General features: G+C 41.1%; 1 protein-coding gene across 1 annotated transcript in view; it reads right to left on the bottom strand.

The window, feature by feature from the left end:
• Positions 1–23,572, bottom strand: part of LOC137176249 (neuron navigator 3-like) — a 256,150-nt gene that overhangs the window by 23,608 nt on the left and 208,970 nt on the right. The window contains exons 6-7 of the mRNA XM_067582432.1: positions 8,180–8,252; positions 1,048–1,222 (exon numbers count right to left, since the gene is read on the bottom strand). Coding sequence (XP_067438533.1) covers positions 1,048–1,222; positions 8,180–8,252 — 248 coding nt within the window. The remainder of the gene's footprint in view (positions 1–1,047; positions 1,223–8,179; positions 8,253–23,572) is intronic.

Here is a 23,572-nt window from a genome sequence, read left to right as displayed (position 1 = left end):
ATTCTGTTATACCACTGTTTCATAACTCTTTCATGAACCAGTCACTTCTCTATCCAGTAGCTGTCAGCTTCTGTACTGAAAAGCTATGTATTTTTTGTAAAGTAAGCAAACTTGCTTTTTAGGCTATTTTTTAGATGATAATTACATCTACATGACCAATTTTAAAGCAAAGGTTTGCCATTTTGGGAAATACATTTACAATTAGATGAGGGGATCGATACTACCCTCTTAGCTTAGCTTAGCATGAAGACTGGAACGAAGGAAAACATCTAGCTTGGCTCTAACAGTATCCCTCTACCAGCACCTCTAAAGCTTATTAATTAAAACAATATATATTGTTTGTTTAGTTCATACAGAAACTAGGTGTAAAAATGACATTTCCTAATGTGTGCCAGACTATCTATTTTAGTTAATTAATAAGCTTTACAGGTGATGGTAGGCAGATTTTGTTACCTTTGCACAGAGTCAGGCTAGCTGTTTCCCTTGTTCCTGTCTGTATGCTAAGCTAAGCTAACTGGCTGCTGTCTGTAGCTTTAACAAACAGATATGAGATTGTTATCAGTCTTCTTATCTGACTCTCCAAATGTATTTCACAAAATGTCAAACTATTCCTTTAATGCGTATTAATACAGTCTGAGGCTAGGACTGCCTTAAAAATGTAAATCTAATGTAACTACTCTCCTCTGCTGTCAGCCAAAACGACACGTCCCTGTCAAAACTTGCTTGTGGAGCTGACACAGCAAAACTTCTCTCAGTATTTAATGAGAAACATCTTCTATGAAGGCTGCTATTAATTTTCAACACCACTTTAAGGCGGCCATATCCACTAATTTCCTGTTTACAAAAGTTCTAACTGGACCTAATTAAGCATCCAAAAGCGAAAAACCTGTTGTCCTCTTTTCCAACATGCTTCCTAAAAAAATAATTGGTCCACTAATTCAAACCAGTGGCATTAGCTTGCTCCTCTGACATCTGGGTGACCTCCTCTGCCACAAAGGAAACCACTGCAATACAACCATGTGAAGCATCTATACCAGTGTAACGTACCTGGACTGCATCTCCTGCGTCTTGAGGCTGCTGGCGGACGATGCGGTGCTGCTGGTCTGCTGGCTGAGCTCCACCAGGGACTGGTAATACTGCTGCTGTTGCTGCTGCTGCTGCTTGTAGCGTGACAGGATGAAGAAGAGGCCCAGGATGCTCTTTAAGTTGCCATTCCTGATCTCTGGAGCGACAAAATGAAGGGAAGGGAATAAGTCTATACAGTTTGAGAATCTAGTTATTGTGCAAATCCCCCATCATATAAATTCATCCTACATCCATCATGTCTTACTGCACACATCCAACTTTCCCTGCATCTGCCCTCCAGTAGAACCAATGTATTTTCTTGGAAGTCATTTCTGCAAATGAAAGTAGTTCAGAGCTTGTTTTTCATTTGTCTTGAATCAAAGCAATGTCCTGTGACGCTACAAATGAATATTTTCCAGACCATTTATTGTATCTTTCAAACAGTGAAAAGTGAACATATGTTGACTAAAAAAACACACACACTTGGGGATAGAGCTCAAGTGCTGTTGTGCAGCAAGCATATGAGTTTTATAAGGGTAATTATAAACTGGCTTTAACTGCATTTATTGATATACTGCATACAGTAGAGTTATAGCCGTTACAGTTCAGTCAGAAAATTGTATTTTCCATGAACTAAAACTTTGTATAGGAATAATTTAAGCCATTGCTCAAACGAAGATCCAATTGTCATAGATCCAGACTAAAGCATCTGCACACATACATGAGCTAATACACAGCTGTTTAATTTAGGATCAAAGCTCAGCATGGGTCTGGTGATAGGGAAAGTCCGGGTAAGGGCCTCCAAACAGCGAAAAATATATGACATAACATTTACAGTTCTGCTTTTGCCTTCATATAAGGAACTGATTTTATACTTGCTGTTGTTGTTAGGATACTGACAGAAGTGACACATTTCTGCTGTGTATAGATAATATAGTGAAATTATTCAAATGGATGAGATAAAAATGAAAACAACAAAGTTTATCTAAATGACAACTGAAACACTGCAGCACTGATAAGAACACACAAAAGATAAAACAAAATCATCCAAAACAAATTGATATTGAAAATTAACTCAAAGGACGTAAAACATATGAGAATGAAAAAGATATTATATTCGTGTTTGGGGTATCAGATCTCCTAGAGAGTGCAGCCCTGCAAACAAAGCTACTCCTTAAATATGCTGAGCTGGCGAAAGCAAAAAAAAAAAAAAAAAGCTCCTAATCAATGAGTAACTTTGTCTGGAGTGTTAATCTTATCCTGAACACGTCCTGAGCAAAACTTAAACAGACTCCTACACACAGCCGGGATGGGATTCAGCAGTCACAGAGGAGGAAGAATTGATCACTGTGGCTAACGCACCCATTTGTGAAATGGACTTTTCATATCAAACCCTCAGTGAGAGCTGGCACACAGAGGCACAGGAAGGATAGCATTGGCTGACGCAGAGGTTTTTACTCGATTTTTCAATCTGGTGAGGCTCAAACAGTCTCCCCAGCCATCCATGGCTACGCTGTTTGGAGACAGTGAAAGTTGTAGAAGATTAATCTCTTGGGGGTGTTTTCCATTTTCTAATACCCTGAGGCGGTAATTTATACTGGGCCTTTGAGATAGCCTGAACAGTGTTTTCTGTGCTTTAGGGAGAGACAATGTTGCAGATTCAGCCAACCAAGGAGCTGCTGTGGACCGAAACTTTTGGCGACTGCTAAAAGTAATTGAAATGATAATGGTGAGGACAAGAGGAAGAACATTTCATTGATTCCGAAGGGAGACTGTTTGTTTTGTTTTGTTGTCCGTTTTTGCTGGCCTTGTCATCGAGGTCAGGTCAGGTCAGGGTCAGATATACAGTAGAACAGGCCATTTGTATATTTCATATATTACTCAAGGAAACTTTAGCAAGGTGGAAGCTTGACCCAAGGCTTCCAATCAGCTCTCTGGGCGACTGTCCTTAGGTCCTAGGGTTCCAGGATTACTGTGTGTCCACTGCTTTGAGCTAATTTATTTGAAAATTTGTTTGAGATTATGCACCACTGAAGCACAGTATCAAGTGACATTATAAGGATCTTCAGGTGCTTGTTCAATTTAGAAATTTTGCTCAATTTCTGCCCCAATGGCCAGGTCACTTCCAGTCATAGATACATATAAAGAGCTTGAACCAAGGTCCAGTGATTAAACCATGGGCTCCATTATGGCATGAATTTGGTGTAGCATCATGTGGAAAGTGTGTATTTATTTACATTTATTATATACTGATATAATATATATTTTATTCATCAACCAAGATCTCTTTTTTATGCTGTAAAATCATTACAGGGAACAAAAGAACAGGTTAGGTTGTCTTGATGTGCCTTGTCTTATAAACTACACTAAAATGCACAGCTCTCCAGAGGCCTTCCAGCAACAGTACAAATGTATTTTCATGAATGGGTCATTTGACCATATGCATTTCTGCTCAATATTAAATACTGAATACAATTGTTGTGAGTGACTTATCATTAGAAAAAGGTAAAAGAGCAAGAACACCTTTCTACAACAAGTAAAAGTAAGGAGATTTTGGTCTTGACAACCAGCTCATGGGAGACAGCTCAACCGTGATATAACCTCTTCTAACATCAGTTTTTCCATTAGGTTGGCTTGGATCAAGAAATCTCAATTTCACTGGACACAGTGTTGAACAAATGTTGCACTTTGGCTCCATCCAAAAGAGGAACTGTTGGGAATTTGAGCATTGTCCTCTTCTCAGGTGTTGGAGACAACAAGGTAACGGATATCTCTTGACAACTCTGTCTCCTACGAATGTCTTTTAAACTAATCTGCAATGACAAAAATGTTTTGGAGCACATGTAACTGCCACGTTTATTATGTTCACTAGCAACATTTTATTGCCGTGCAGTGTGCAGTTATTATAAAAGTCAGTCAAGAACGCCAAGTGTGGTTAGTCTTAAGCAACAAAAACATTTGGTTAAAGTTAGGGAAAGAGCTGGGTCTTGGTTAAATTTGGAAAAAGTCAACCCAATGATACAGTAAAATCGCAATGTGTCCTGAATTTTGCAGATACGTTCTATATAAATGTTTTGTCATTTGGGCAGCGTTATATGGCCTCCAAAATGCATCAGGTGATGCAAATTAGTTATATATGATGATCAATTTAAGAAACGGGGTTGTTCTGACCCAACGGCTGTTTTGTCTTGTGATTACTTTGGTGTTGCTGTATAATTTTCAAGACAGCATCATCTGCAAGTAGGACAGGATTTATGCATGAAAGGGACTTTCAGCAGTTGCCACTGAGCAGCGTAAAGTGACTTTCTGCACAAACTCCTAGCGCTCTCTCTGGCACCAGAGACAAAGGAGCGCTTTCTTCCAAAATGATGTCGGAGAGATATGAGCACTTCAGAGCTTTTCTGCTTGATCATAAATTGTCTGCAGCTCAGCTTGTCATCTGGCCAAAGCGCAGTGTGTCTGCTACAAATTTATTGTAAAACTCTCACAAGGTGTCAGCTTTTACTTGTTTTTTTGTGGCACCTTTTTCAAGTTTCTGAAAGTTTTTGAAGAAATTGTGATAGAGGAACGGATAGCTGGATTCTATGAGACAGTGACAGGACATTAGACGTTTTTGTCAGCAACACATAGCTTTTTCATCTACTGTACTAGCAGGAGGGCTCTTGCTGCTCTGGCGCAGTGCAGGAGAGAAGTGTTGCAGCCTGGCCCACGCTCAATGAAAATGTGCCTTTGCTTCTGGAGGCCTTTTAAGTGGGTGATGCGGTTTCATTCAATCTTTTTTTCTTCGTTATTTAATAAGTCACAGAAGACTTTGGAGGAGGTGAAGGAAAGGTTCTACCACAGCTGGGTAATAGCAAAAAGAAGACAAATACAGTCTGAGCTCTATATATTCTGTCTTTACCTACTTAATCAATCTTTCATTGGTTTAATACTCAGACAATATATCCAGTTAGGATCTCTCCTCACAACTCCACAGCTGGTTATGTCTTTGCTTCAGCGAGTGACCTCCTTTGTCCTTGTGCAATCTTGTTTTTACTTCCTTTGTTTGACTTCCATTTATTTGTAAGATCCTGATTTAGTTGTGGAATAAAAAATGTTCCACTGTTTTCTTCTATAGCCAAGTTATAATTACATACTATAAAGAGTTGACATGACCTTAAACTTTAACTTAAAACCATATCCTCGCCTGAGGCCTCACCTTCTGGTCAGAGAACAAGTGTTTACCCCTTACTGACCCAACTCAGAGGAGTGTTTAAGTAGACTAATGAAAACTGCCTTTCTTTAAAAATCTGCGCCCACTGAGATCAAGGGGGAGGGATTTTACTGTGGTGAGCAGGTCATAGCACTACAACCAATAAGAGCCAGTTCTGCGTAGGTTTCAGTTGCACAGCCTCCGCAATGGAAAGAGGCTTTAATGACCTGTTGTAAGGACCCCTCACTGTAACCCATTATCAACTGCAGGAAATGTGTATTTCAGAGGCTTTACACCTGCTTTTTATGGCTGGAAATGGTGGACTGAACTTCCTGTAGATAATTATCACATTTCAAGTAGTAAAAGACTTTTTTGCTTTTGATAGTTTTGTTTGAGCTGAGGGGTCAAGTGTGAGTTTGAGTTTGAGGAGGTGGAACCTTATTTCTTTGTAAAAAATGTGGTGAAAAGTAAGAACATGTTCTGGATTGTCCAGGATTTAGGGTCAGTAGAGTTTCTTAAACTTTCCCCTATTAGTTTCTGATGATAGGGATTTTGATCTGTATACGTACTGGCCTCACTAGCCCCTTGTCACTGTTGTACTACTCTGCAGCATTATTTTCTTTTCTTGCATGGAAAAAAAGTCTCCAGACTTGTTTTCATTATGGCCAAAACATCTCTTAGCAGAAACGTCTAAGGGGGAACCAGAACACTCAGCAAGATGAGTTTTTCTGGAACTTTGGTTTACAGCCTTCCACCAGAGAGATGCAGGGGGATTTCTAGAGAGGTTATTACAATAAGTACATTCTCTCAAACTGCAGTGCCTGTATACACATCAAACATCCCACTTTATTTTATTCCCATGCTTGTAAAAAGATGATAAAGACTGCCTATGCCCGCCAACAAACCCTGGAAAGCACTTGGCTGATTCAATTAGACTGGAGAGGGCAGACATGGCCACCTAATTCAACTCACAAACACACAAACCACATGCCCAGCAAGCCTTGAGAACAGGGTTGACAATTGAGAGATTGAGAGAGAGAAAGATGGACTGTGGTGAAGGAAATGATGAAACACAGCAGCAACAGCAATGGGCAGGGTAACCCAATAGCCCATATATTTACAGACCCACTTTGAAATTCCAGGCCTAGCGAGTCACTTTGCTGTTTTTAGTGTTGAGGGTGGGCACAGAATTTAGAGCTGTCGGTCAGTGTGTCAGGCTGTCAGACTATTTCTGCTGCTGCAGAGGTCAAGGGCACGCTCACCTCTTTAATGTTTAAAGGGGAGCAGACACAACATGGGGTCTGGGCAAGCACAGGTCCTAAATAACAGCTGGAGACACATTCTGCTGGAATAATTGAGATGAGATGGTACCTGTTTCTATGGGACTCCACAGAAAACCCCAATCAGACAGAATTAGTACTGGTTTTCTTTCATGTATATACTCTGCACCTACCCTGGAATAACACTGTACTGTACAGTATATGAACATATCTTTACAGATAATGCAGGTATTTTCTTCAACACTGCAAACAGGAGTCACACCAAAAAGTTTGGGTAAATCTCTCCTTTTATGAAATTTTCATTTTAAATCAAGACTAGAGAATTTATGGTGTGAAGCAGATCTTTTTTCCTGTTTTCACATTTTGTCGCTGTCCAGTAAAGACCATGCATCTCCAATTTTGGTGATTTTTCTGATTTTTTCAGACAAACCATCAAATTATGAGCTGAGAAAAATCTCCCTTCTCTGATGAATAAATTGCTACAAAGTTGTAAACAAAGCTGTTTTTCTTAGCTCATGAAAAGTCAAAGTGTTTTGAGCTACATGCTGGACAGCAACAATTTGCTCCCCAGATTGGGACATGTTACCGTAGCTACTGTATCTTGACTACTTCTGAATGTACAGCATGTCCAGAAGGCCCCTGTGAGTGTTATATTATTATTTATTATATTATAGTTCTAGAATTAATGATTATTTTCATTATCAATGAATTAGCCAATTATATTCTTGATTAATCAATTCATTGTTTAGTCTACAAAATGTCCAAAATTAGTGGGGAATATTCATCATACATTTCCAGAGCTCATGCTTACGTCTTCATGTTGCTTGTTTTGTGCAAACAACAGTCCAAAAAACAAAAGGAAGCCACAGTATACCCACTTATCATTACACCTCTAAACCACTGGGCATGTCAGGTGTGAGCCCGGGCATTAAGTGTCTTCTACATCATTCTTCTGCATTCTGCGGCACCAACACACCTGGGGTCTTCTACCCTTAAAACTTAATACAAGCTCTTTGCATGCAGTGACAAAAAGTGAATCCATTTACAAACTTTGAAGGAAGTTTGGGCTCCTCCTGCTGCCTCATAATCAAGTGCAAAACACAATCACAACACATAGTTTGGAACTCAACTGTAATTTCAACCCTGGCCTTGTGAGACAATTTTAGCTTATCGTTCAAATTGGCAAGCAGTCATGCAGCGCAGAGTCCCGCTGTAGTCATGACTGTCATATAAGCCATGTACTGTATACCCTGATAGTCAGGAGCTGAATCCCTCTCTGCAGTTTTTATCCTCCCACAATCCACTTTGATGCCCTAATGATTGCCTACATTGCCATAGTGAGAGCTTGAGATGGAGAAACTGCACCCTGCCATGATACCGACGTGGTAAATTCCATTGCTGTGAAGTATAATAGTATGTCTTGGAAATACGTTTTAACTCCCTTTTTGAAGATTTTTGGTACTGTGGAGAAATGGAAAGCTACCCGCAGGAGGTTGGGTGCTGCTGGAGCCAAATTAATTTTCCACGTCTAGAAATTAGAAATACAACAGGGAGATCCGTCTTCTGCTGTTCGACTGATTCAATTAAGAGGTTAATCAGTCCAGATCCCGGCCTTGAATTGTGTATTGTTCATTCTTCTTACCTTCTGCTGAGAGCCCTTGTACATTCACTCCTCTGGCGTCCAGGAAACTGAGGCAGGCGTCCACATTCTCGATCTGCCGGCAAAAAAAAAAGACGACGAGGAGACGTCAGACAGTCAGCACAAAGGACAGACACAGCAAGAATGTGACAATACTTAACATTCAATGAGCCTAAATGTCTCGGGGCAGAGGGCTCAGAGGACGGGGATGATCAGCGTTATTACCCATAAAGCACGTCATTGTGTGGTTATTACCCGACCCCTGCTCAACCCTGGGACCCGCCTGTGTGACATACTGACCGCAGTGTATCGCCACCTACACAGCCTGGGGTGCAGCCTGCCCTGGCATGTCACACACACGCATTCAGTAAACACACATTGGCACCAGGCGATAGACACACATACCCGCTCATGAACAGGCAGTAACAAGCAAATATGTAGTAAACTCACACACACACACAGAGACACACAGACATGCACACACACACACAAAAATGTACACATACAAATGTTCACACACATACACACATATATTGGCACATAAACACAGGATGTGTGGGTCACTGTGGCCCACTTGAAGCTTTTAACAACAGCCGACAACCGTCACCTCTGCACGCTGGTTTCAGTTTCACAAAGGCTCACTGCGGTTGTAGTTATTGGGGGGATTTTTGCATTCCTTGACAGCGGCTAATGGGTGGCTTCATTAACATAGTGGCCAGCCGCCAACGCCCCTCAGGAGAGCTTTTATGACGAGGTCAGAGGTCAGAGCGCACAGCTTCAGCGCAGTATGCCAAGGCCACACAAAGGGCAGGCTGGGCTACTCAGCCTGACGTCCAGCGGGCGATGATGATTCATGAGCTGTAACTCCCCTCAGCTCTCTCTCTCTCTCTTTCTTTTTAATGCTCTCTCAACCAGTCTCCCTTTTCTCTCTTGATTAGTTAGATGGAGACTTTGTAGGACCAGGATAATGAGTCATATCTGCACACAGGCCACTTGGATACTTACTCAGCTGAACTCCATTGTGCTCCACTGGCTTAGTAATGTGTATTTCTGTGATATTTCATTCAGCTGAGAAAATCAGCCCTGTCATTGTGGCATGGAAGGCCAGACACGACTTTCAACTTCTTGATTGAGGTCAAAAATTATATGATTTTTTTCATGTCTGCACTACAGACTGAAATTTGAACGTCTACTTTTTCATGGTAAGTGGGGAAACTCCATGCAAAGTCACTTTTGTTTATTATGTTTTTATAAGTAATTCACAGAGAAAGATGACTGACCTTGCATGCTCTCTTTCATCATATTTACACTGAGCTGCCCAGTACAACTACATCCTATACTACTCCCCTATAGCTGCACTACGGGTCAAGAGCTTTCCTCAGGGGCACCTCAAAAGCAGTCGTTGAAGTAGTACATCTCCCTCCCAGTCACTTTCTCTCCGCAGACTGAGATGTTTACACTGGATATATCCATAGGGAGCCCTGCGGGACAACAAGACACACAGAGCTTCTCCATCTGCCCGACACAACTTACAACCTCCCACTTCCCAACACCACACACATTCTCCCAGCAGGCACGAAACCCCCTTACATGTGGGCTTCCATATTTTTTTCCGCACATGCTGCACACGCAGACAGACACATGTGTGCCCGGGTGCTAGCTTGTTTGATTATCCCACACACGCACACACACACACACACACACACTCAGACGTTTGTATGTGGAGAGACATGTGCGGAGCAGCGTTTGTGAAGGCTCATTACTAGTACAGTCTTAATTAGACTGAGCACCAGGACGGCGTGGGTTGTAGGACTTCTAAAAGTGTAATTTTCTGCCAGAATAAATGGCGTATAGGCACAGATGATACGTAATCAACAATAATTGCATGATAACAGCCGTTTTTAAGGAACTTCTAAATCATTCTCCAGTCTTTCAGCTTCAGATATTTTACGGGGACAAAAAGCTTGGAAGGCCTTGGTGCGCTGCTTTCCATCTGTTCAACAGGCAACGTGTGTGTTTGAAGGCTGGTTTAATAGCTGATAAAGACAAAAAGGAGTGAACTAATAAACACACAGTAAATCTCTTTAGGTGGAGACAGATCTCTGTCTTTTATAACGGTTTCGAAAGGAGGACAGGGATCAACGATGAGACCCGTGCCTTCTTCCTGTGAGCCTTCGACACTGCACCCAGAAATTCTGAGGCTTTTAGATGAAACCGCTGTTTGTTTTTAGTCGGCCTTAACTCTAAAATGACGTAAACAAGCGGAATAATGATTGAAGGCGTTGATGACGGCTGGGGCATTCTGGCGATGTTTAACTGCTAGTTTGGTGGGCGGTTTGGCTTTGTGGCATCCTGTAACAGCTTCTCAAGGAACCAACATCATTTATTTTTCCGACGCAGGCTGGCATCAGACGGATCCGCATAAGCCATTAAAAGCAATTTGGAAAAGGGCATTTTGATGAGGCACACCTCGCCCAATCATGCAGTGCTTAAAGCAGGAAAAAAGGGAGCACATTTTGCGGAGTGACAGGAGGGCACATGTGCAACACGCACTGCGGGAAGGAAACTTGCCACTAAGCCTGGAAGAATAATGAGGGGGAGCTGTTAAGTTTGTGAGATAATCAGTTTCAATTAAGCTATGTTTCATTTACAGAGCCACACTACAAATCAAAATATCACGTTCCAGTTGATGCAGGCAGGCCGGGCAGAGAGAAGCTTGTACCATGGCTGGATGACACGAGGCTTGCTCAGTATGAAACCGCAAGCCCTGGTTCAAACTGCCCTCAGCAGTGACCTCTGAAGTCACTGGATGCTGATGAGTGAGCTCTAATATTAGTGAGACACAGAGAACAACAGGAAAAGATTGAGGAGGACACTCATCTTGTGTCCTTTATCATCCTGTACATCGCATAGTTCTTGAAAGATAGATTAAAATGACCTCATGTTGTTGAAATGACTAGAAAACCTGAATTTTGGCACAGATCTGGTCATGTGATAACTCATATATGAGGTTCCAAGAAACCATTTTTATTAATTAGCAAAGAATCAATACTTGCTTCAGCTGTGTATCACAGTAAAAACCAAGTCTGTACTGTATTCATTTTTGTCATACTTATTTTAGTTGTGTGTGTTGATACAGTGCTGACACTTGGAATCAATCTGCACTTAAACTGTATTTAGGTGAAAGTATCTTTGTGACTATGGACTTGAAATTCACTCGATTACACACAAGTTTCACTAGTGTGTTCAGTGATTTTCATACCATACAGAAATGAATGGAAATCAATGGCTGCCTAGAAAAGACAGCATTGTTTGTAAAATGTTTAGCTTGCATACATGTTAGTATTTTCAACATGCAATTTCACATTTGCTTAAATATATTGACTTTAATTTGTTTATGAACTTAACTTTAAGTCTTTTTCTTCCATTAAAAGACAGGTGTGAAATACATTTTGTATTAACACTGCACTGAAAAGATGATATGGAATTGAGTTCTTTGTAAAAAAAAAAAAAAAAAAGAAAAAAAAAGTGACTCATCTTTTTCTCTGCATGCACTTTAATTTACTTTTACTTCAGTGAATCTTTACAGCTGCAATTACTTCCACTAAAGCTACATTTCAGGAAGATTATAGCATTTATACAGTACTTCGGTATATTTTCTGACTCTTTCCACTCCAATGAGACTCGGTGAGTGAGATACAAAATGAGACACTGCTACATCTGCATGTTTACAGCTTAATTTCCTCGTGGCCTTTCTTGCCTACATAATGTGTGGGCACGTTGGGCCTCTCTAAAGGTATCAAGTGACTGATGTATGATGGCTGGAATTGGAAAGTGTTATCCCTTCGATGCAACTGTCAAATACAAATGGGCCAACACCTCAATTACCACTTCCTACGGGACAGAAAACAACCTCCTTCAAGACCGGACTGGAAAACCAGGCGTTAGCGCTTTATAGCACATGAGCACAGCTCAATAATTGAGGGGTTTTACTCCAAAATGCTACATATCCACTGGAAAATACATGCCACCTAAAATCCCTAAGTCAGTATTTCAAAAACACAGATGACTCAAGCTCATGAGTAAGTCTTAGGATGACTCAGATGACCTCTGGTTTTTCTTTACATTTGGTTTTACTTTGTGAATATTTTCTGAATGTTGTCAGTGTTTATTAATTTTTGACATCCTCATCAAAATAGAGTTAAAAATCTTATCCTGGGGGTTGGAACCTGATTCACCAGAGTGTTCAGAGGGCATGGAAACCCAGTGGAAGATGTGACTTCTTTGTACTCCTTTCAACAAAGAGCTGATTGGCTTTTGTAGCATCTTCTTTAGTCTAGTGATGACTCAGGTGAATCCAAAGAAATCTGATCAAATCGATGTACAAACCGCTGTGTCATCATTTAAAGCCTTTCTCTCAGCGGCTCAAAATCGATATCAGCTAAAGCTTACGAAATTACTTTTGCCTCAGAGTCCACTGTGTCAAAGTTTGCATTTCTCTTCCATTCAGATGTTGAGAAGATGAATACATGCTTTTTGTACCTATTAATTCCTCTTGGCACTTGAAACCTATTGAGGCAGAGCACATCATTCACACTCAAGTGACACATTAGTGGGACGCTTTTCACAGCCAGAATATACTTTATTTATCATTGCGTTGAGCTGAGCTGTTTTGAAATCCAAACGTTTAGATGCAGTCGGAGCCAAACCCTTCTGCTTTCTGCAGCTGAGTTGTAGCCCAAAGGGAAGAATTATTTGTGTGTTTTTTCCCCATGAGTAGCCAATTACAGCAGACCTGAAGCTGCTTCGAGTACCTCACTGTCAGAATGTGAAGCCACTCAGCCCTCCCTCTACCCAAACAAACCACTTCTCTCTGTTTATCACTTCTACATCAGCTTTTCTCTCCAGATCAGCGGTCTGACACTTGTGCTTCCACTGGTCTCGTCCCAAACAGTCCATTGATTCCTCTTTCACCCTGCCCTATCACTCTGAGTGTGTCCAAAGCAGACAGCTGCTGACAGACGAAGAATCAAAATGGGACAGAGCTTAGAGCAGCTGATGGGCAGAAGGGAGGCTGGGTTAAAGGATCCTGTCTCATAATCCAGGGATCATTGCTCATCATGTCAAAATCCGAAGTAAAGAAACTTTTTTCTCATCTGCCATCAGCTGAAAAACTGATGGCAGATCAAGTTTTATTCAATATTGATCATGGTGGCAGTTCCCATAATCCCTTACCCTGACTGAAATCTTTCACACAGATCCTCAGACAGCTGAGGATCTGTCTTTCCTAAAATCTTTTTCAAAAGGGGGTTACTGCTCATTTTTAGAAACTCCATCAGTTTGAACCTCATGTTGAACTGACACATTCAGATTAATTCTGCCTACTCAGGCTTACAGTCCATGTTTGCATTCATAGCAGCCTAAATGTTATGAAACTGTATGTCATAAAACTATTTCGAACACAAGAAAACCAAACTAAAATGATTCAACTTAAGTAGCTGAGGCTTCAGAGACAAAACAAGCTCCTAGCTGATTTTTATCACATCATACCTCATATTCTTATAAATAAAACAATAATTTCCTTTGAGGATTTTACTGGCTGTGACGTTTCTGGTTCTTTAAAAAACTACTGTTCCAGCCCAGTCAGCACATAAACACACATGATGTATAATCAACAGGATCTGCATGGCAACACAAGACTATATCCATGGATGTCTCAATTATATATGGTGGTTCATTTTCAAATGTTTACAGCATCAAATAACTTGGAGGGCCTCCATGTGGCTTTGCGCATCTGCTGCACAGACAGGGTGTGTGTCCACATGTGTGTGTACGCCGTGTGTGAGCGAGCGGCAGAAACAGAGGGAGACAGAGACAGACAGTCAAACAGAGATGTTTCATGGATGACAAAGACGAGCAAGTCACCACATCCATCTCTGGGTTCATCTCTTTAGAAACCCTTCTTCGCTGCTGGAGTCAGATCTCATTAACACTTCAGTTGATGATGCATTCTCAAAAAGTTGTGATGCAATGCATGTGCAAAGACCGCATATGTTGTCATCTTCTTCAGTCTCTGTTCTCAGTTTTGTTTTCTTTCTTAGATGCATTTCAGTCTGAGCTACAGCAACATCAGCAACAGAAGCCATGCAGTGTCACTGCAAATATCCTAGCAACCATGAGTAATCACGAAGGTCACTTTCAGAAGCGGCTGTGCAAATAAGAGTAGTCCAGCACAACACTTTAAAGTTGGAGCATTTACAGGAGAAAGATTTTTACAAGGAATGGTCAAAACCGATCCAGAGGATGAAATATCCTGACTTTTAGACTTTTCCTTGCGTGGGTCAAGTTTCAAAACCACTTGATCCTACACTTCCCATGATGCAACTCAATATTGTCTTTCGTAAGAACCTCCTTGCCTGGTAAATGCCCGCAAAAGCCCCAAAAGTTTGTACTTCCTCAAACCCAAAACTATATTACTTTGGTGATGTCACTTGAGTCATTTTCTCTGACTCAACAAAGCTCCTCCAGAGCCACAGAAGACATCATGCAAGTGTTTTCACAGAGTGGATCGTACTCCCTGTGACTAGTACATGGACTAAAATTAACAACCACCACCCTGGTTCCAGACCTCTAGATCACTGTCCACATCTCAATTCAAAAAGGTCTGGTGTTTTGTTTTCATTGATGGCTATTCCTCCTGATTGGAGAGATGACAAAACAACAAACAAAAAAAATTATTAGAAAGGATTAAGAATAAGTATATCATCTTCTAAATAGCTAGTTGCCTACCTTGCCGAATTCTTTAAAAAATAGTGACCAAAAACATGAATGAGATTGACGAAACTTTACAAGTTGTTCAGTCGACTTATAGAAATGATATCTCTTAAACCACTACTGACTGATTAGGACAAAACAAAATACCCCCCAACATGAAATTAAAATAAAAATAAAATATAAAACAGTAAACCGGGCTGGTAAAGAGGCTAAAAGGCTGGAAAACTCCAAAAAGGCTTAGTTTCTAGTCTAAAACACTAAAAACTAATCTTGGTTAACCTAATCTCAGTTAATGGCTTTGCAGGTAAATATATAATAAAACATATGAAAGAAGATGAAGAGGCGTAATTATTAATCTTTACACCAGAGCACATTAAAGTAAGTAGCAGAGGAGGATAAATGAGCGGAGGATGCTTTTCAGGGACGAGACGACGATGTTAAGTATTTCTTGATGGCTTTAAGCTCTCACCAGCCGGTGGGGAATGACTCCACCGTCTCCTGCCTCTTTCTCACGTATACGCTGTTACAGTGCTGTTCTGCGTAGGTAAACATCTGCACACATGATGGATAGCATTACTGTTTGCTGTTGACAGCCAACAAATTCAGCTGTCACTCCTGTCTGAAGCTGTTTCTCCTAAAAGGGTCAATGAGGTTAAGCCGCTGACTCTTCAAGCATCTGTTTGCATAACCTGCTGACCAGTAATGATACAAGGTGAGAAATACCTTCACGGTTCTGCTGCTGCCTGTCGATTCTCAGCCTTTTTGTCTTACTAATCTGGATAAAAACAAACCTTCTTATGATGTTTTTCTATGGTGTGGACTGTAAAGTATTGAGAACGCTGATGAAATGTGACTTTCATTTTCTATTTTCTGGCTCTAGGGGCTGCAAAAACGTGACTAGAGAAAAAAAAAAGTACATTTTGTTGTATGTCATTGGAGGTCATCTCCTACATGGCCACAAATACAGATCATAACTCCTGACTAACAGCAATGGCCAACAATGTTAAGCAGTGAGACTTAAAGCAAACATTTTACTAGTTTATCTTCACCAATAAAAGAAGTAATGATCAGAAAGTTAAATGTATACATTTTAAGGACGATTCAGCCTAAATCACAATGCATATTCATCTTATTTATCTAAATCAGGTATGGTTAGCTGTAGGAAACGACGACTCGAAACAAACTCTCTTCTAAAGGGCCATGAGCGAGCGCTGTATCCAGAAATAGCAGCACTCACACAAGATCTTCTCCTTCTTTTGTCCCTTTGGTTTAGAATACAACTGGGATCATACACAAGAGCATTCTGTGTGCATTTACTGTCTAACGTCTGGAGAGTGAAGTTCTGTTTTCAAAAGAGGCGACGTCGCTTAGCGCAACTAAGCAGCTTCATCTACATTTTTTGGGAGTAAGTGTCAAAAACAAATCAAAGCTACAACCATGAACTTTGCCTTTTAGAACACACAAAACACAGTTGTAGCTTTCTTTCATTTGTAAAGCAGAGCAAACGACAAGCCTCTTTTTGTTTTCGGGCAGAGAGGAATGAGAGTGACACTCAGCGATCGCTTGAAGCCGTGACACTTGCCATGTCACGCCGCGGGTGGCTGAGGAGGGTGCCAGGCGGGGTCGAGTTCACTAAGCGCGGGGAGGCGGGAGAGGGAAGCTAACAGCATGATTCAAGGTGGCCTGGTTGTAAATAAGCTAATGAGTCCTTGAGCTGAGCAATATCTTGGGCGGGAGACGGACAGAGGATTAAAAAGATAAATGAACTTAAGAAAAAGGGGGCAGGAAGCTGGATCCTGATTTCTGTTCTGGGAAGACAATTAAATGTTCCTCGCTTAATTTAGGAGCAAAGGATGGAGGGAATTAATGGAAAGACTGATTGATTTATACTTCATTACTCCTAAATTGCAACATTCACAATGAATACGAGAAGGTGCGGAGTATGCTGGAGAGGCTGCAGCTGGTGCATTGCAGTCAAGAGAACTGAACTAGATCAAAGGTTACTAGTCCTTCACTGCAGCCTTAGCAAGCCAGCTCTTTGCTCCCTTAACAGAACATCTGCCCATGTCGTTCAGTTATAATGAGTGATTAAAAGCTTCCAATTGAGCTACAAGCGAGCCTGTAACGAGCCCCTGGGTGCTCTGTTCATGCTGCTAAACTGACTAACATAAGAGAGGGTCAACCTCTGCACCAGAACACCTTTTACAGTAATAAACAGGCTCTTGCAGAGGAGCAAAGAAAAAAGGAGATGACCCCCGAAGAATCTTCTCAAGAGTTCGAGAACGAAGGTAACGATGTTCACGCCGCGCAACAGCTGCTGAGGCATTTGAGGAAGCATACGTTACAAACAGGATCACACTCTCACTCCTTGGTACCGCATCTAGGTTTTCATCACTCCAACGTCCCAATTTGAGACATCACACATTCATCACGCACTCCTCTCAGTACTTCTGGCAGTAGTAGTGAAAAGAACTGACACAAGATATCTTGTTCTTTGACATAATGTGTACTGAGCTGAAAGCAAGATAAACGCGTGTTGGCACCAGACGTAACACATGAATGCACTGAAAATAATCTCCATTTCAAAATGTGGATGAAATATGAAGATTGATTAACACCAAATGTTCCCTTTGAAATTACACGCCTGCGGTGTACAAACTCACTCCAGGATCCTGCCTTAAAACGCGGTTTTGAAAGGTTTCAAGTGAACTTATTTGTGGAAGACAGCAGCTAATGCCGTTCAACATTAACCCTATCTCATCGTGAAAAAAAAAAATCATCAAAACATCCATGGAAACTTGTGTAACACACTCCTGCAGCATATTCCATTTCTCTGATGTCCGTAAATGACGTCGTAAAAAGTGTGTGTGCGTAAAATGTTCCAAACACTCATAGTTTCATCAAAGCTAAACACACAGCTTGCATCTGTGGCTTTATTTAGCCACTTGGAGGTTAGTGGAAACAAGCTGTAGACACACTATTGACATATTATTACCTTTTAAGATGATAGGAAAAACTTGTTAGTAAAGCTGTCTATTTACACATCCAGCAGGTATGGAGGAATATTAGTAGTCATTCATTGGAGTCATGTTTCCGCCCACCCAACGAATATGTCCAAAATTCACTCTCCTTAACGCTCTGCTCTTTAGCCGCTAAATGCTTCATGCGTTCAATAGCTAGTTGTTATCTTTGTCTGTCTGAAAACAGCTGCTGCGTATGGAAACAACACTGATGAGAGTGAACTAAAAGAAAACAGTGTGCTTCTTTGTGCCTTCACTTTTTTTCTCCGTCATGGCAATAAATGTTTTGGACAAATGTTTATCACAGCCTAAAACCTGTCATAAAAGCATAAAAGGAAGATGTTTCTTGCCTCAACCTTTAACAGAGAGGACAACATCTCTCACTCTTTTCTTTGCCAGATTTTCTAGATAACACAGGATTTGACTTACAACCTTCTGGTCACAAGCTCACCTCTCTACCATGAAGGCATCCAGACTGTGAACAAGAAAAGAGAATGAATTACACCCCCTGAATAGCTATCGTTTCAGCAGTCTAAACTGGCCATCTGTCTCTGCCCTCTTTAGACCACTCGCTGCCAATCGCCAGGCATGCAAAATGACATCAGGGATGTTTCAGAAGCCCGGAGTTCCCATCATCCATTTGTCAGTGTATTTCCAGACCGACTGATTCTCATAATAGGTAAGTTGCCCGACAGCCAGGCTGGTGTAATCAAATTAACGACCTGAGGAATAGTGTCACATAGATGCCAGTTGGTTTGGCCTTGCAGGAACTCGAGCCTAGGACTCAAATTAGTAACATGATCAATTAGCGCCAAAGATTAATAGCGAGCTGTGCTGGTGACGAAGCATCAGGCCAGTCAGGATGACACCACTGAATGGCTCGTGCCGTTTGTCCCGTTGTCTGGCTGGAGCGCAGGCTGCCAACAGATGGGGCCCAGATGAGACTGAGTGGGCTTTTATAGTCTCCAAGAAACACTAGACTCAATTAGGCCTCAAAGGCAGCACACCAAGCCCAAACCTGCTGCTCGGACCACAATACGCATTATGACTTTTCCAGTAGAAGTGGAAATTACAAATCACTTTGCAGCGTCAGTAAGCAGTCACTTTACCGTACATGATGCCTGACCTTACGCTGTACTTTTGACAGTATTTAACTGTAAGTCTGTTTCTGATTTGAGCTGTTTCGTTCAGTTAAGTACAATACTGAGCCAACATAAGCATTGTTTATAAGGTTAGCTTAGCAACAGCTTGACTGCAACACAGTTATCGCATCATGATTGTCTCTGTGGATTTTGCAGTCTTCAATAAACTTTTAAACAGGAAGTAATATACTGTAGATCCTGGCTGAACTGACAATTGTCCTTTCAGTTTGCAGTGAGGGAAACTCCAGTGCTGATTTGATCAGTGAAACTGATGATTCAGTACACTCACTAAAACAAAGGATTCTGTGTTAAACATTTGTTCATCAAAGGTCTGAACAATATTTTCTACCCACACAGAATCACTCATCATTAATTGTTTTTTTATATATATTTCTGTCATAACACCTATCTAGATTTTTTTACTTAACTTGAAGAAATCTTACTACTAAAACCACTACAGTTCATTAAAAATTAATGCAGAAATGATCTTTTATGTGCTGAAAGTCACATATGATTTTCTGTTCCTCCAACAGAACATGAAGATGTAAACTTAATCTTGAAAGCTAGGCATAATGCATCTCCTAGAATGAGTCCAATAACCTAAAATTTGACAAACTATATCACAATTTAACACAAACACTTCATCAAATAATCACCAGCCAAAGAAATTACATTGTCAGATCAAACTAAATTGGATGACAGCTAAGCCTGAGGGTAGCTGATCTAAATATGATCCATGACACTTTAAAATCCAATACTCCAAATTGTAAGCAACAAGAAAGGCTTGACTTTAAAGCAGCGAGTTGTTTGATGTAAATCTTTCCTACCCCGACCTGTACAGCCTTCTGCTGACAAATGTTGCATCTTTGCATCTACATGCTCAGATTTTGACAAGTGTTTGTTTTTTTTTCTTCACACCCTTTGCTGAGGTCGCTAGAAACTATAAAATACATGCATACACACACACACCGAGAAAGTCAAACTGCACAGTCATCCGTATTCTAGGGAAGCGCTCTGTGGTTTGCTAATGATGTCTGTCTATAATGAGGAGGATTAGTGTTGTGAGGCTGTAATATTTTCTGCTGAATGGACCTCTTCTGCCGTCCCCTGCCTGCCGTTCTCGTGTTTGAGCGTGATTCTTCTGAGAAATGAAAAAAAAATAAAAAATTCTCTTTTCAAAAATCTGCGTGTGCATTTAATTCCATTGGATGCCTGCACAATTGTGAGAAACTGCACTCAGAGGGCATGAGGTTTTACATGGGAGAGGGATTGCAGAGTGTGCCGTGAAGTGAGTGAAGCGTATGAAAAGCTGCGGTTTGGAGGCTTCATACAAACGCTGGGTGAGATTCTTAATCCACAGAATGCATTTATAGTTGTATATCACATGCATTTAGATGAAGCTTTTATCCACAATCACACATTACTAAAAAAATTCAAATCAAATACAAGAAATCCAGCAGACACCCAAAAACATGAACAATGATTTGAGGAGAGAAAAAGCACAGGGAAAAGTTTTTTGGTGTAGTATTATCACAAAGCTGAAAAACTGTGAAAAGAAATGTATTCCCAGTGGGGGGAAAAAAATGAATCAGACTACATCTCCATGAGTTGAAAGCCCCTTTTGTACCATGCTCCTGTCGTTCCTCCTCCTCCTCATCATCATCTTCACTGGCTCGCTCAGTGGTTGCAGATGATTCCTTCCGGAACCAAATGTGTGGTCAAGGGTATGGTGCCGTACAATCCCAAATTCAGGAAGAAATTCCCAGCAATCATTAGTTCCTACACCAATAAATCCAACCAAAACTATTTCCCCGACTACACAAGCAGCGAGCTCTACCGGGAAAAACAAGCATGTTCGCAAATTTTGACCAATCTGACCACTGAAAACGCCAGGCCTCAGATGTCAGGAATGCCATTTGCGTTTACAATGTCGATGTTTCACTGGCCTACAGGAAATACAAAAGAAAAATATGCCTTCATTACTGCGAGCAACAACCGTACAGCACAGATATGGCCACAGTGGATGTCTGAGAAGTCTGAAAAGGGGGGAAAAGGAAATAACTGCTGTATTAAACGATCAGGGATTTGTGGGATCTATGAGAGGATCAACAAGCTTTTAGTTAAAGGCTCTAAGTGTAACAACTATTACTGCATCATCTTGAAAAATCTGTCAGAGCTGAGCGCTTCCACAGAAAATATGTCTACGTGAAGTTATGGGAGAGAATTTTAAAAGCTGTGACAATTCAATCGTTAATTTCACATTATCAATCAAGTGACCAAAATTTGACCTTTTAGTATTAATGCAGGGTGGCTGCATGATATAAATGCTTTTATTATACACTGTGACAGGCAGGAGATCAAAGGTCAGACTCATTTACATATTGTTCTTGATGAGAGCAAATTAGAGTAAGTAGAGGGGGGAGAACTAGAAACAGGGCTATTAATTCATAATTCCACTGTTCTTCACTGTGCTATCCCATAAGCCCTCTGGGCAGTCAAAGGTGAGACCCTTTCAGCCTTGTAATCATGAGGAATAAGAATTTAGAGGCCAATTGAAGACATTGCAATAGCTGGCAGGCTGAGTTTGAATACATTTACCAGCAAATGTAGAGATTAAGTAACGTGATCTGATTAGATATCAAAAATAAATAGTATATACTTTAAATTTAACCATTTACTCCTTTGATGGCTGCAGCTTGAGAATCTCTTCTTACAACTAAAGAACTTTGTAAGAAAAAAAAAGGAGTGAAAGGGAATGGCTTTCTTGGCCATGTTTTTTACTGACCGGCCAAGTTTTTCAGTTGGATAATCTCTACAGGAAATGATGAGACTTCAGCTGACTTGTGGATCTACTCGCAGCGTGAACACGGCTTAGAGAAAAAGAGTGTATTATGTACAGTATGTAGATTAGCTGAGAAGCTTGCAGATGCTGATGCCGTGCTGGTCTCCGCTTGTGAGTTTCCAGCAGCTGCTCAGTTGGCCTCGGTCCACTCCCCCGGACCGGCAGCGACCTACCAGTTAGAGAAACAGGCTTGTGACTTGAGGATCACTGTTTCAAGTCCCAAATGGGGGGAAAAAAAAAAAAAATCCGTGCAGAGGAAGTAAATCAGACTCATCCGCACCTCCACTGACAGCAGCTGCTGCTACTGTGATGTCTCTGGCCAAGGCGTTTAAGCTCCAGGTGCTAGGTGGCCAGTGGCAGTTTTCCAAAATTCACAGCTCTGGTTGTCAATATGCAGCCAAAAGTTAAAAAATAGCTCTAGTTTTTCTCTGGATGGGGAGGGAGGGAAGGTTGTCAGTAAATAACTTAAGTTTCAGATTGATATCAAGTGTTCAAGCTCATGGGATAAACAAGCCAAAGCAAATACTTTCGCATTTGAACAGCCGTATGTTCACGTGTCATCACTTCCATTTCTCAGTCTTCCTCGTTCTACATTGTGCGGATAGCTCAGATGTTTAAAATTGCATTAAAATGGTTTACTAAATGTATTTATAGTACAGTAGGAATTAGTCGCGCATCTGTTTTAGAAGCCAACTTTATGCTGTTGATTTTTCGTCTCCAATATCCTGATGCAAACTCAGCATAAGTCTCCAAATCAGCCAGTTAGAAAACAGTTCTTTTTCCCTGCTGTGGTGTAAAACTTGATAATTCCACACGGTAGTTCTGCAAGATGGCTGAATCTTTGTGGATGTTATTGTCTGTGTTTGAGTGAGTGTGTGTGTGTGTGTGTCAGTTGTTTCCTTCCCTTTGCACCCACACTTTAAGCAACCGTGCTTCCTTAAAGTTGAGTTTCCCAAGCTGGCTGGACCCTCTGTAGTCAGAGCAGGTGCGGGATCAATAGGCTTAGTAAGTGACTGAGACAAAGAGCTAACTGCACACACACACACACACACACACACAAACATGGACAGAGGTTGCTGCCATATCGAGCCACATGCTTGTGCGCTGCAGCAGCTCGCCCTTAGTGACCAGTGTGTCACAGTCTGGACTCAGCTGTTTCTAGCTGTGACCGGAATCGCCTCATGTGACAAGAGAAATAAACGTACAAGAGTTATTCTTTCCAGAACTGGTTTTGACAGATTTAACTCACACGGTCACATTAAGGGGTTACTAGAGTTCATGTTAAAATGTTCTTCCTTCCTGGTTCTTTAATGTTGTTTTTCTAACAAAGTGCACTGTCTGCTTCCACTACAGCTGGCCTCACCATGGAGGAAAAAATAAAAACAGCTGAAAACTGCGCTGAACGTTGTGAAACCAGTTGTAAAACACGTTCTGACACATTCCAATGTTGATTGTTTTAGAAAGATTCTCTGATTTTCCTCAACACCCACAGAGAATGTATCAAATCCATTGACTTCTCTCGTCCAGAGGTCCTGCGTTAAAGCTAACCAGCGCAAATATTGAAATACTGGAACGTGTTGGGAAAATGTACATCGAGGAGAGGCAGACTGGTACAATA

This window comes from Thunnus thynnus, chromosome 23 (assembly GCF_963924715.1).
Source record: "Thunnus thynnus chromosome 23, fThuThy2.1, whole genome shotgun sequence".
Classification (NCBI taxonomy): Eukaryota; Metazoa; Chordata; class Actinopteri; order Scombriformes; family Scombridae; genus Thunnus; species Thunnus thynnus.
Note: the sequence above shows the minus strand (reverse complement) of the source record. Positions and strands in the feature narration are given on the sequence as shown.